The sequence below is a fragment of the Chelonoidis abingdonii genome, chromosome 2 (genome assembly GCF_003597395.2).
Source record: "Chelonoidis abingdonii isolate Lonesome George chromosome 2, CheloAbing_2.0, whole genome shotgun sequence".
NCBI lineage: Eukaryota > Metazoa > Chordata > Testudines > Testudinidae > Chelonoidis > Chelonoidis abingdonii.
This window is the reverse complement of record NC_133770.1, coordinates 284,192,407-284,207,181: the sequence shown is the minus strand read 5'-3', so window position 1 is coordinate 284,207,181 and position 14,775 is coordinate 284,192,407. Positions and strand designations below refer to the sequence as shown.

General features: G+C 37.1%; 1 protein-coding gene across 8 annotated transcripts in view; it reads left to right on the top strand.

The window, feature by feature from the left end:
- ASAP1 (ArfGAP with SH3 domain, ankyrin repeat and PH domain 1) overlaps positions 1 to 14,775 on the top strand; it is a 374,925-nt gene that overhangs the window by 269,805 nt on the left and 90,345 nt on the right. For 5 of the 8 annotated variants that reach the window (XM_075063243.1, XM_075063248.1, XM_075063242.1 and 2 more), the window contains 2 exons: positions 3,070 to 3,161; positions 6,366 to 6,435. In XM_075063243.1, coding sequence (XP_074919344.1) covers positions 3,070 to 3,161; positions 6,366 to 6,435 — 162 coding nt within the window. Of the gene's footprint in view, positions 1 to 3,060; positions 3,162 to 6,365; positions 6,436 to 14,775 lie in introns of all 8 variants that reach the window. The other 3 variants (XM_075063244.1, XM_032762910.2, XM_075063246.1) reach the window with 1 other exon arrangement.

Below are 14,775 nucleotides of genomic sequence, written 5' to 3'. Positions count from 1 at the left end.
TTGCAGTGCCGGCTACAAAAGTGCCATGCAGATGTCTGTTCTCACTTTCTGGTGGCATTGTAAATAAGAAGAGGGCAGCATTATCTCCTGGAAATGTAAACCAACTCGTTTGTCTTAGCAATTGGCTGAACAGGAAGCAGGAAGGAATGGACTTTGTTTTGTTTTTGAGTGCAGTGGTGTAACAAAAAAAAAATAATCTATATTTGTAAGTTGCACTTTCATGACAGAGATTCCACTACAGAACTTATATGAGGTGAACTGAAAAATACCATTTCTTTTGTTTATCAATTTTACATTGCAAATATTTGTAATAAAAATGATAATATAAAGTGAGCAGTGTGCACTTTGTATTCTGGGTTGTAACTGAATCAATATATTTGAAAATGTAGAAAAACATCCAAAATATTTAATACATTTCAATTGGTATTCTATTGTTTAACAGTGCTATTAAAACTGCGATTAATCGCAATTAATTTTTTTATCATGATTAATTTTTTCAGGTTAATCATGTGAGTTAACTGATTAGTCGACAGCGCTAGTTAGTACATATTCTAAGGTACCATTCAAGGTGAAGTGGACTGTTAACATCCTTATAGTCATAGGACAAAATGGGAGGTTAGCGAGTTACAGATTGTTTTAATAAGCCATAAATCCAGTGTCTTTATTAAGACCATGATTTTTAGTGTCTAGCAAAGTTATGAATTTAAGCTCCCAGACTCATCTTTTGAAAATGTTTGCAGGTTTCCTTTGAGGATGAGGACTGATAGGTCAGATATAGAGTGATCGCTTTGTGAAAAGTGTTCCCCCGCAGGTGATATGGGGTTTTTGTCTTTTATTATTCTCCTGTGTAAGTTCATTTGAGAGCGTAGTGGTTGTCTAGTTTCAAATTCGTAACTTTGCTAGACACTAAAAATCATGTTCTTAATAAAGACATTGGATTTATGGCTTACTACAAGAGTCTGTAACCCGCTAACCCCTCGTCATGCTGTTGGAGTGACTCATGACCGTGAGTGTCAACCTCAGGGCAGACTATCAAAAAGCAGGGCTGACACCTCAAACTGGGGGTATGTTCTAGAATTGGATTTCCGCAGCCCAATAACAAATGTGAGCTCCTTTAGCATTCTTACCATGGAGTCACAGACAGTCCCTTGCCACCCAGGCAAGCTGTACTTAGTGATAAATAGTCACTTGTACCAAAGATCATAAAATATTCAGGTTGCTCCCAGTCCCAGGAGACCAGTCACTTACCACAGGTCAAACTGTATCTTAGATCCCACACCAAAGACAACGCTTGTAGCCAATCCTACAGTAAACTCCTAAATAAGGATTTATTGGCTAGAAAAAATAAATGACGAGTTATTAACAGGTTAAAGCAGACTGTAACTCATTTGCCTATGGTTCCAAAAGGTGACAGAGATATAGTAATCTGTGAGCACTGAATGTCTTTTAGGGCTAACCCAGGTTGATCCTGGAGAGATCTGCTTTTTGTTTCCTAGCTTCAGCCCTCTGAGAGTCCAAACAGCAAAGAGTTGAAGAATTTTCATGTCAGCTATCTTTATTTTCTTCTTTCAGAATTCATGTTGATGAGATAAGTTTCCTTGCATATAGCACCTTTATGGATGTGAAGGGGCCATTAGCCAAATCTTTGTATTGTGATGCTTCACAATTGCCTAGTTTTGCTAGTCCTCCTTGATGGACAGGGGAAACACTCCTCCTGCCTGAGTTCACAAGTTCAGAGCAGGCATTTTTACAGTTCTAAAACAAAACTTTTGTATTGCCTTATAGCATGGGATACAGGAATTACAAGCAACTTACAATCATTTTTATAGAGTCTAACCACTAAATACATCCTTACAAGTCTAACACCTATGTTGAACAATACTAACATACAGGTAAACTGGTCTGGTTTCTAGCTATGAATTTGTCCGTGCTCAGCTGATACTTGCAGCCTTGGCAAGAGCTGGTCTACCAGCAGCCACACCCCTTTTTGTCCTGACTGCAGTGGTCTTAAAGAGCCACTTCACCTTGAACAGTCCCTTAGAATATGTGCTATCTGTTCAACTATGTATTTAACTGTGAAACTGACTTCAGGAAGAGCCCTGTGTATCTAGAAAGCTTATCTCTCTCAGCAACAGAAGTTGGTCCAATAAAAGTTATTACCTCATCCATCTTGTCTCTCTAATATCCTGGGACCAACATGGCTACAACAACACTGCATACAACAATGTTATTAGTATCCTTCCATGTTCCAGTTCAATATTAAAAGATATTTTAATTTCAAACTGCAAAAAGAAACATATACAGTATTTTACCATTCTCTAGTGTTACTTGGCAAGCAAAGGCTAATAAGTGTCTTAAACAAAGAACTGTGTTGTTTCTTCCTACTAATTAATGCCATTTGCAAGAATGACTGCTGATTGTCTTTTTAAATGTGGAAGCTGCAGAATATATGTTCAGGAGCACATTATTTTCCAAAATTAATTCTCTTTTTAAATTCTTTGCTTTTTCTTTCCTGTGTTGTTTTTGCCTTTCCTGATCGAAGGCTAGGAGAGTAAGTCAATGTTTTAATAAGCCTTTGTTTTTCTAGTGAATTTGATGACAGTTTTATCACCCTACTTGTTTCTTTCATTAGTTTGTTGGTTTTTTTAAATTTATTTGGGACGATTCCATTTATTAACAAATATGTACACCATGTGTCTTTTTAAACTTAATTAAAATTGAGGATTATTACTGGTGTTTCATATATAACTGTGCATGTAAAACTACTTGCTTTCCTTTAGCAATTTATGATGAGCCTTTTAAATTCCTTCATTATCTTGGGGGGACACCTGCATTCTTTGTATACTCAAAATTCGAAGTTTTGGATACACAATAAATGCACAATCCAATAATGTAAGAGTCCATAACTAGTTATTAAACTTCTTAGTTAGAATTCCTTGCTTGAAAAATCTATTATTACATAAAGTGGGGGGAGGTAGGGAAGGAGAAGTAAATTACGTTCAGTGTGAGATCTTATTACATACCTGAAAGTTTTTTTAATAGTTTTTCCTCCTCCTATAGGATTCCCAGAGCAGACAAGGAGGATATAGTATGCATCAACTTCAGGGAAATAAAGAGTATGGAAGTGAGAAGAAGGGTTATCTCTTAAAGAAGAGTGATGGGTATGTAGTTGGAGTTTATAATACATGCACTGAATTTTTTGAGCTTGTACATTTTAAAAACATACATGATTAAAAGAATTCTCTTAATTTACTGATTAGAGTGCTTGCATATCTCATTTGTGAAGTGCTTATTTTCTCTTTAGACATTGTTAATGCTTAGAATTTATGAAAACTATACAAAGATAAAAAATCAGTGTTGTTTGGTATATCAGTTCATAAGCTCCCATCATGGAGATAGGTAAAATTGTGATTAACTTCAGTGTTAAATTTTTACTACTCATTCCATTGGATGTGCAGAAGATGTTGTTTATTTACCCCATTTGATATCATTTAGAGTTCTTGAAAATCCAGAATTTCTACATTTGAACATAAACTACTAGATTCAGATACTTCTCAATTCATTATATACACAATTTTAACCCGTTTTGAGCCATGCTTCTTTGGGCCATTTGAGTATAGTTTTCAAAAGCACCGTAGAAACTTAAGAGCCTACGTCTGTGTTTCAAAAATGATTTAAGTCCTTAGGACCTAACTCTCTCTGAGAGGTGCTCAATTTTAAAATGTGACTTGCGCTCTTAAGTCAGTGAGGCACTTTGGAAAATGTTATGGTTTATAAATAAAAATACAATGGTTAAAAATTGAACATTTTGGTCTATAAATGTTTGATTTGAAATTCTTGATTTTCAGGCTCACAGCATTAACTATAAAATAGAACATAAATTGTGTATCTGTAGAAAATGGAAAGAATTATAGTAGTTTATAGGCCGAACCTGAAAGCCTATACTCACTAGAGATGTTTCATGGGCTTCAGTTGGCCAGCTAATGAAAGGCATATACAAATGAGCAAGTGTTTGCTAGGTTCAGAGCTTTAATTTGTAATATTTATATTTTATTTACCCAAAAAGTTATTACTTCAGGAAATTTGAGTATAGCATTAAGGATGAAAAAATTAAGCATTCAACGATCAGGAAATGCATGTAACTTTACATATGTAATCTTAACTCTTTTACCCTATGCCAAGACCTTAAAGAGGCTCTCTCTTTGTATTGTTAAGTTACTCAAAATGTTTATTAAACTATAAACTGGAATTTCTTACAGAATTTTATATACAGGTTTCGTGCATATCTTATTTTCTAAGTATCATTAATATCTAGAAATAAAGCAATTTAAAAAAAGGCTTTGTAGTTTTAGAATCCTTAACTATTCTGATATCACCAGTCATTTCACATAGGATATTAAACCAGCTGTAAGAAGATAACTGCACTTTTCTACAGAGATGAGTAATATTTTAACCAAACCTTTTTGAGTTAGAAAAAAATACAAACTTTAACATTTGAAATCTGAAAAATAGTCAGATCTGCAGTGTGAAGGTTGTTTAACAGCTTGAGTCATTTTCAGTGCTAGGGCATCAGAAAAGTAATCTTTCTAGCACTAAGATTTTAAGATTTTATTATTATGAAAGAACAGTCTGCCTTCATTTTGTTACCTACATTTCAACTGAGTAGTTATTTTGTTAGCTTCACTTATTTTGTTTCTGTGGTGACAAAAAAGGCACAGCCACTGTGTGTGTGATCTGTCAGCCAATAATTCTTTTTCCTTTTTTGTGCTCCAAAATTTTCAGACATTGCTGTCTTCTTCAACGAACATAAATTATATAAAATAGATTATAGCAATGTCACCTCTTTAACAATTTTTGTATTAGCTGCGAAGATAGGATGAGGAATGGGAAGACTGGCCAGAATTACATATTAGTATAATCTATTCACTGAAAAAATGGAACATTGTGTGGTCATGCAAAATGTTAGATGTGAAATCATAATCCAAATTCTTTATTGCCAGTGTTTTTTGTCTGTAGATGCCAGTCTTCTTCCCAAAGAAAATGTATGTTGGTGCCCTAGGTATTAGAGCAGTGAAGTCATTAAAAGACCAGTCCCGTCTGTAGTGCATTTACTTCTTTTTAATCTAGTAGCACAGCAGGAACAGGACTTATGTCAATCAAGTGAGGGCAATGTAGATAAAAGCAGGTAGGAAAGTCTGTAATACTGTCCCAGTGCTCTTGAATGAGATATTGGTTCTGATAAAAGTTCAGGGACCACTTGGTTTTCCTCTTCTATATAGTGATTTAAGGTATGAATAAAAATAAAAGCCTCAGTACTGAAAAAAGTAGAAGCTGAACATCATCTCTTCTTCAGGGAACATAGAGTGAAGATAGCCAACTAACACAGCTTTTATACAGAAATGTCTTGATGGGAGAGGATCTAGTTTTCTGTTTTGAACCTTCGTGGAACAAATTCAAAGAATTGTTTTCTGTCTCTGAAAAATATTAAATGTGCAACATCAAAACTGCATAGCCTTAAGATAATTGCTACTAGAATGGAGGTTTTTCCTGCTCTCCATCCCATTTAAGAGATGAGGAAGACTTAGAGAATAGAATTCATATAAGCATAATCTATTGAAATGAGAATTTAACTCAGAGAAATCCTAAAAACATTGATTAGAATCCTGCTGTAGTTCTATTTTAATCAGTTTAAAGTGCTTTATAGGCTTAGAAGCATGCGGACTACATGAATGATCAGACAGAGTGATAAGCCTTTTAATGTACAAACAGCTTTTTCAAAGAGAATTTAATTTATGACCTTTCAATCATATCAATCAGGGACATGAATTGTTAACTTTGTGGTGGATATAATGTAAAAATTGTTTGTTTTAATAAGTGAAAACATAAATGAAAAATTTCAATTAAGTCAAATCAGCTTTGGATGATGTCACTTTTTTATGATTTTACATGAAGAATTCTGCTCATCTGGTAAGAAAAGTTAAATTAGGTATTCGTTTTATTTAAAAGCTTACATCTATGAAACTAATGCAGTTAATGCAGTGTAAAGCATAAAGGGTAGTGATAAAATTTTCAAAAGTGATTTAGGTACTTAAGCACCTAAGTTTAATTGAAAATCAGTTGTACTTGAGCTCCTAAGGGCTGAAGGCTCTTCTTTGAAAATGAGAATTAAGCACCTTTGAAAATTTTACCTAAATTATCTGGTTTGCTGGAGACTGTGTTGGCTTGCTAATCTATTTAAAATGTAAACAATAATAAACGTGTTTAGTTCTTTAACTTCTGTTTGTCCTCCAACTTTGTTGTACAGGCAAACTAAAAAGAGCAGTAATTATGCTTGATTCTTGATGTATTATCCTGTTACTGTTTAGGTTAAGGAAAGTGTGGCAGAGAAGAAAGTGCACTGTCAAAAATGGAATTCTTACCATATCACATGCAACAGTAAGTTCACTTTTTTATACTCGATTATTGTCATAGTGAATTCAATGAACTCTGTCCCTGTGAATATATTGACTGAATTAATATTGATCTGTTATGTGACTATTTAAAATATGGTGCATAAATTCCTCTTCTACCTAGATGATTTAATGCCGGTTCACTTATTTGTGAAAAATTGAAAACCATTCAGATAAGCAAAATACATGGAAACATGAAAGACTGATTGAATGGTAACATATAATTAATATTCTATATTGTGTATAATAAAAAATCTAATATAAAGTAGGTTTTTTTGTTGTGTGTGTTCTTTTGTACACACTGACTTCTAAAGAAATGCTGAACTGTTTTAGGCTGCAGGAGCCTTTTAAGATTGTACCTGAACTTACATTAAACAGCTTGTTGTTAGAGCTAATTCAATAATAAAAATGTATTTGTGAATAATTTATTTGCAAGTGGCAAAATTTGTTGAACAACGAATAAGTCATCTAGTTTTACTTTGTTAGAAATGTTGCTAACTTTGAGGCATCTAAGTGTGCCTGGGACTTGATGAGAAGAACTGAAATCAACAGACAGTATTAAAGAGCACATCTTATTGTTTGCACATTAATAGTAGTAAAATTTGCCCCGTAAACTGCGACTTTTACTTATTTTATAAATAAAATTAGACCACATAAATAGTATCACATTGTTTTGCCTATCTAGAAATTGGAATAGAGTTGTTGCCAAGTGTTTGGGGCTTATGTTACATATGAGTGAGGTGCAACAATCAGATTAATGTATTGATTTATTGAACACTTTCATCTGTTCTGGAGATTTAGGAAAGATTCCCATTGCTTTCGATGGACTTTAGGATGTGGCCCTTAAATGTTTTGTGCCAAATAATGTTGGTCCATGGGCGCTTACAACAGATTAACTAAGAAAATGTTTTCCTTGGCAAGTGAATTGGCATTTAATACATTTGTACTAAGGTGCTAATACTAATTATAAGTATTTTAGTGGAATATTTGCACTCAGTTTTAACAGCTGGAATCACATCCTCAATTGCTTTTATGAATTACATGTTCATGTTACCTATGATTATTGTAATTAAGTGTCAGCCAGACCAATTATGTTCTTGGCTGAACTATTTTTTCCTTCTCCTATAGGCTGCTACATAAAAATATTTTCTTCACTTTTTGTGTTCAGGTAGCAAGTGGGGGTGTTGCTCCGACTTCTGTGCAACATTAATCAAACTCCATAAAGGAGGCAAAGTTTGTCTTGGGATCTTATTCTGAATATACCCTGGCATGTACAAATGAGTCTATGATTTGATCTATCAGTTTGAACTTCTTCCATTCCACTTCCATTCCATTCGGGCAATGATCTCATCACATCTCTTAAATTAGGCAGGTTGAGGACTGACTGGTATTTGGATGGGTGCTCAGCTAGAATGGTGGTATGATGTGAGAACCTCAGTAGAACAAAAGATGATGATGATGCAAGATGCCTTATAATGATAGATCCAGAGAGTTCAATCTATTTAGCTTAACAAAGAGAATGTTAAGAGGTGACTTAATTACAGTCTATAAGTATTTACATGGCAAACAAATATTTAATAATGGGTTCTTCAATCTAGCAGAGAAAGGTATTACACAATCCTGTGGCTAGAAGTTGAAGCTAGACAAATTCAAACTAAAAATAAGGCATAATTTTAAAATTTTAATTAACAGTTGGAACAGTTTACTAATGGTTGTGGTGGATTCTCCATCACTGATAATTTTTAAATCAAGATTGCATGTTTTTCTAACAAATATGCTCTAGGAATTATTTTGGAGAAGTTCTATGTTCTTTTGTTATACAGGAGGTCGGACTAGATGGTCACAATAGTCCCTGTTGGCCTTTGAATCTATGAATTTGGTGTTGGTGAAACAGAAGGTGACATTTTTCCCTATAAGCCAATGTTAAATTTATAGTGCATTGAGCTGGTGGAGGTGCCATCTATCAGATGAGGTGTAAAACCTGGTCTGTAACACTTCAGGTCACTACAGATTCCATATCTTTCACACGTATTGGAAGGGGTGTTACTGTGACTTTAATTATTTCCAATTGGCTAATTTCATTCTTCCTACACAAAAACACCTTAAAGATATTTTTTGCTTTACTGAAGCAGAGAGTTGTTGAATGCTATTAAATTACTGGTATTTTCTGCTTCAGTGATAGTGGTATTTGACCAGTGCATGAAGTGAGGTGTGTGAGTTTTAATTCATTACAACATTCACAAATTGATTTTAGGGCTTTGTAAGACAGATTCAATTAGTTGTTGTTATTTATTATTATAATATACCACCCTTCTTTAGATTATATGGCAGATGACATATAATACAAGATTAGTGTTTCAGTGTTCGTACAGCTTCACACGCTGATATTACTTGTACTGGCATTGCTGAAAACTTGTCAACTGCCACATTGCTACTGGCACAGTGCATCTTCATCAGTATCCCCTCTAACTCAGCAAGTGACAGAGCCTCTTTTACACTTATCTAAATTACAGTAGTTCCATCATAGCTCCTGAAAGGGAAATCCCTACAGGAGCTTCAGTGCATTCTGATTTTGCACGTTTTTAATTGATAATTACGTAACAGGATAAAAATTAATTTCAAGCACTAACTTAAGAGAAACACATTATCATTATCTTTTGGGAGGAAAAGCACAAAAGAATGCCTGATTCATATTCAGGTAAGAATATCAGTCTGTTCATTTACCCTCATGTGTTTGCTTAGTTATGGGGTCTGTTTTATTTAGAAGGGTGAGAAATGATTTCTCAGAATTCATCACAATGAATAATTACAATTATCTGTCACAAAAGTCGTTATTTGCAAGGAGTTTTTCCTCAGTGAACCAGTTCACAAATCCTTCTAAAAAATTGTTAGTTACTTTTGGTGAAATAGGTATAATAACCAAAAACCAATCACAATAATTTGGATTGCAGATTGGGTATGAATTAAGCCTCTTAAGTAAACTATTATTAACCTGTTTACTGCTTGGTATTTAATTTCAAACTGTCCTCCCATATCTGATCCAGAGTAGTTTTTTCAGGAGTTGTTTGACTTAAGGCTTACAGTTGAGCTAAGGACAAAGTTAGTTCCAGTACAATGTTAAATCTGATGTCTGATCACAGCTTGTATTGAGTAGTCCACAGCAAATTCCCTTATTGCTGTTCTAGAGAAATTTAAATTCTCTAGCTTCTATATTTTGGAAGATTTCACTGTTACAAAATCTGTAAACTTTCTCTCAAGGTGTGTAAAAATGTTAGAACAAACTAATGCTGATTCATAAGTGATAACTGTAATCCACATAAAACATAATAAGTCTTCACAGACTAACCATTAAGAAACTTTCTTCAGGTGTAGCTACTTTTATTGGTTAAGATTAGGCTGTTACTCACATTCTAACTAGCCAAATTACTAGGAGACTCTGCTTGCTAAAGTGACAAGTTCCTGTCATGCTGAACTTCAATTGTAATACATATAGAGATCAAGAACTGATTGACTTGTCCTTCTTAATCTTTATACTTTGTGATACAGCATGGCCAGAGGGCAGCAGGAGAGGGTTAGAAGGAAGCCTTATTCCCTGTATAGGGACGAAAGTTTGCTATAGATTAATTAGAGCACCTGAAGCCAGTCACATGATAAAAACCCCTGCTTCAATCAGACAGTGTGGGAGTTGGAGCAGAGAGAAATTGGTGTTGGAGCAGAGAACAGTTTGAAGGGAAGCAGAGGACAGTTTGGAGAAGTGCTGCAGTGAGCTAAGAAGTCCAAGACCCTAGGTAAAGGGGCACCTGGCTTGTACAGAGGGAGGGCAGGAAGCCCCCCACAAGCTGAAGGGCAGGAGAGGGAAGTAGCCCAGGGGAAGGAAGTGTCAGTTCAAGTGGTTTACCACTATCCTTAGGGCCCCTGGGCTGGGACCTGGAGTAGAGGGTGGGCCCAGGTCCCTCCCTCTCCACTCCCCTCCTCTAGGACACTAGTGGGGCAGTTAACATTCCACTGCAAGGGCAATAAATGGTGCCCTGAACCCCCTTCAAAGAAGAGAGAGCGTGAGACCCATCAAAATAGTGCCGGCAATTTGCCACAACTTTTAAAACTGTATTCCTAGTGATCCTAGTATTCCTAGTGGTCATCGCCTCCTTTATTTGAGATAGCAAGTTGCAAAATGAAGACAAGATAGTTTATGTTCTTTCCCTGAGATCTTCCCCAAAATACTATATGCTACAGATTTCTTATAAACCAAGAGAGTTCTGTGCCTGTGTCTGTCCCCCACCCCCCAACTCAGTACACCTAAGATGGCTCTTCTTCTGCAAACACTAAAATATAGATCCCTTAGACTTGAAATTTTAGAAAACTAAAATTTCAATAAGGCCAAAATGCTATGAGATTTATTTTACATATAATTTTTTTGTATAACTTATAGTTGATTGCAGCCATTATCTCATGAAAACAAAAGTTAGATTACTGTTATTACAGCATCCAAAAACATGCTAGGTGCTTTATAGTACAATAAAGTTAGGATATGATGAGACATGGAAGGAAACAAAGTGAGGAAGACAAATGTTACAGCATTAAGAAAACTTTAGGCCTGTGCATATACATGACTTGGTGTCACGGAGTGTGGGAGAGTCAGGGCCCTGCACCCTTGGCTTTCTGCGATTCACCATGACTCTCAGCCAGCCAGTAAAGCAGAAGGTTTATTTAGATGACAGGAACACTGTCTAAGACAGATCTTGCAGGCACAGACAACAGGATCCTCCCCAATTAGGTCCATCTTGGGGTCCCAGGAGCACCACAGCCCCACTGGGGGTCAGAGCCCTGTCTGTGCTTCCCTCCATTCCCCAGCCAGCTCCCGAAATCCTCTCACTCCCCATTGTCTCCTCCCCCCACTCTTTGTTCAGCTTCCCAGGCAGAGGTGTCACCTGGCCTCTAATCACTTCCTGGGTTCTCATGATATAGGCTCAGATTATCTCCCTCAAGGCCAGTCTCCCATCCCCCCAGTGCAGACCGTCCTCCCAGGCCAACACTCCCCACTCAGCATTCACAGCCCACAGTAAGAACAGTCTCAGTTCATCACACTTGGTGATTCAGTTAAGTTTTGCTAAACTAGAATTTCTTCCTTAATCAGGGATGGTGCAGAGGCTGTCTTACTTCAGCAGGGTCTCCAGTTCCACCTGGAATGCAGACCACTCCTTGTAACAGCAAGGTATATCTGTAATTGACAGCACTGGAGACTGAAGCCCTGTATTCTACAGAATGGAAGCATCATGGTAGAAAAGCAGCATAAAGCTTCCCCTGCTGATTACTGCATCAGTCCTGACCTAAAAGGATTATCTCTAGGGATAAGAAGATAGCTCAGTCTCCAAGCCTATCTTAAGCTTGGTCTCTCTGCTGTGTCTGGCAACAAAGGTGCCATTTATAGTGCTGGCTTTTGTAATCTAGACAGCTATGCATTTTGGTGGCATCATAAAAATCCTCTACATTGGGAGGATAAGTAAATTTGTCCCCATTAAAAGTTCAAACTTGTTGAAATCAGATAAAGAAGCCAAATCTGTCAGAAGAATAAATACAGCTGTATGGGTAATGCAGGTTTTTTTTTTTTCAGGAGTAGTTAAGCAAAGCAAAAGTGTTTCATCTTTTCTCATGGAAGTCAGTTCTTTGTAGTTACTAGTCTAGTAGACATAGAAATATCAGGTGCATTCAGTGATCATTTCATTCTCAGCAGAAAGTATGAATGAACCATTGTTTCTCTTTCCCATCTACTGTATTTAAATGTTTACTACACACCATACTTTTCAACATCCTTTTTTCTGTGCATGTAATATGCATGCTAATACCTCCTCCCCCCCACCTTAGTTAACTTTCATGAATCAAATTAAAAATGTAATCTATAACCAAAAAGAGAAGGCAATAAATCTTCTGAAGCTTGTCAGTTTTAGAGGTTGAAAGAAGAAAGATAATGCAATAAAATATACCTTTTTGAGCTTTTTTGTTGAACTAATATGTGAGACATTCCATTTAAGAGTGCAAACAAAGCCTAAGAGTCCTTTTTACATCATGTATGCTCCAGTTGGCCAGGTCTTCTCCATATTCTGGAGCAAGTGCAGAGCATCTGTCTTGGTTTTAAAATAAAAATAAATATTGGCCTCACGCCGCTAGGGGCTGAGGTAGAGTTGAATGGGTTAGAAGTATTATTGTTGTTCTTCTATGCAGCTGCCCAGTGGAGGTCAGCTTGACAAAGGCCTGGATGGGATGATTCAGTTGGGGATTGGTCCTGCTTTGAGCAAGGAGTTGGACTAGATGATGACCTGAGGTCCCTTCCAACCCTGATATTCTATGATTCTATGAATAACCATGGTACTGGCAAAAGCCACTTCTGTGTCCACAGTCCCAACCTTCCACGTTATTGTTTTAGTGAGTAATTCAGGGTCGTCTCTCTATTTCATACACATTTCAGGTACCTCAAGGCTGACTAGGACACAGGGATTTTAGGGGAAGGGAAGCATGCACAAGTAACCTGAGGAGAGGAGAAACCCCCAAACCCTTCCCACTTTGAGGCTGGAGATGCTTTCTTTTCACAGGATCCTCCTCCACACCAGAAACTGAAAGGCCAAGAACAATCTGAACTTCTCTTCATATGCTAAGAAATGCCCACTAGAGAATCCTGGATTGGGTTGCAGAGGTGGTAGTAGATAAAGGACACAAAGGTGGAGGAAGCTCCGTACTTCCTCCACCCCTCCATTCCCAGGAGTGTCTGGGAGAGTGGGGAGCCAAATTCTTACCCTGTGAATGAGGGAAGCAAGCAAGCATGACATGCCTACTAAAGATTCCCAGCAGCTATGGATGTGCCATCCTCCCCTGAAATTCTAGGGATGGCCCGCATAATTTCCCTCTTCCCCCAAAAGATGCCATTGAGAGGAGATAACTGCTCACTGGCTTCCTCTCCTCCTCCTCCTTCACCCAAGAAAACTGAAGGTAAGGAACACCTTTTGAGGATAGAAGTTTGTCTGGAGACGTAGGAATGTGGGTGCTTGTGGGGCAAAGTTTGTTAGGGTCAAGTAAGTATCCAAACTTTTTGGGTGTGTCCAAATCCCAAAGCTTTAGAGGCCCTAATAATGTACATAAGATATTGGGCAGGATTTTGACAGAGTTTAAAGTTCATATAACGTTTTGGAATCCATATCACTGTGAAAATATAAAACTTAATCATCACACAATATTCATGGCTTTTGTTTTGCCATTTAGCATGTGCTTAACATGTCATTTAGCATGTGTTTTGCCAAAGGGAGATAATTTAAAATTGTGATATTGCAGGTCCAGACTGAGAGGCATTGCCAGAGCTCTGAGAGACAGTTGCACAGTGTTTGCCTCTAAGTCTGGGTCTAGTGATGATATCAATTAGATTGCAATCTCTCAGTGAGACTGCAAGTTCTTTGTGGCAGGAATAGTCTTCTCAGTGTATAACCACACATCACCTAGTACAGTGAGGCCCTGATCTGACTGAAGAGTCTAGTTGATACTTCAATACAAGTTATAAATGCCAGGTTTTTTCATCTACTGTAAATGTCCAGCCCTATCCCTAAAAATGTAAATAAGCCAGTCTGATAGCACAGAACACGGAGCTACCATTCAAGACATCTGTGTTCAGTGAGACACTTGGGAATTCATACTCTGTACCCCCATCAAGACCAGAGACTTTTTCATCAATATCCAGGGTAAGATGTCAGCTCTCTTATTACAAGTTATTTCCTGCTGCCTATTACATAAAGCAAAATTCTTATTATGCTAGTCCCTTCCTATGTAAGGTGAGTTCACTGGAAAGGGATAGATGAGCTGCCAAATAAATCTTAAAATGAAGGCTTTTAGAGTAGCTGCAGGGAAGCAAAGTTTGGGACATTGCCAGGAAATAGCTTGTTTCCTCTTTGAGTGCTTGCTCATGTTGATTCCATTCTAGGTGTGTGCAGTAGGTCATCGGCAATTTTTGCTTTAGCACTATCCATAGGGTCAGCAGTGGCACTCCCTTGAGTGTCGCACTTGTGTATCGGTATATCAGGCACCGCTGTCCCTATGCCTTCTCAGTTCCTTCTGACCATCCGGGGTGGTTATTTGGAGAGCCTTTCCTCGCATAGCAAGAGCTAGCAGTTTTGTCTCTTCTAACTTTAAACCTTAGGACTTTGTAAATAGTATTTTATAGTAGTTAGTGTTAAGTAGTTGGTTGGTATAGTTGGGAGTTAGAATCCCAGCGGAGACTTTGCCCCAGGCAGAGCATGACCCTTACATCAGCTGCTGCAAAAGCTTGGGGAATCACATGGAAGGACAA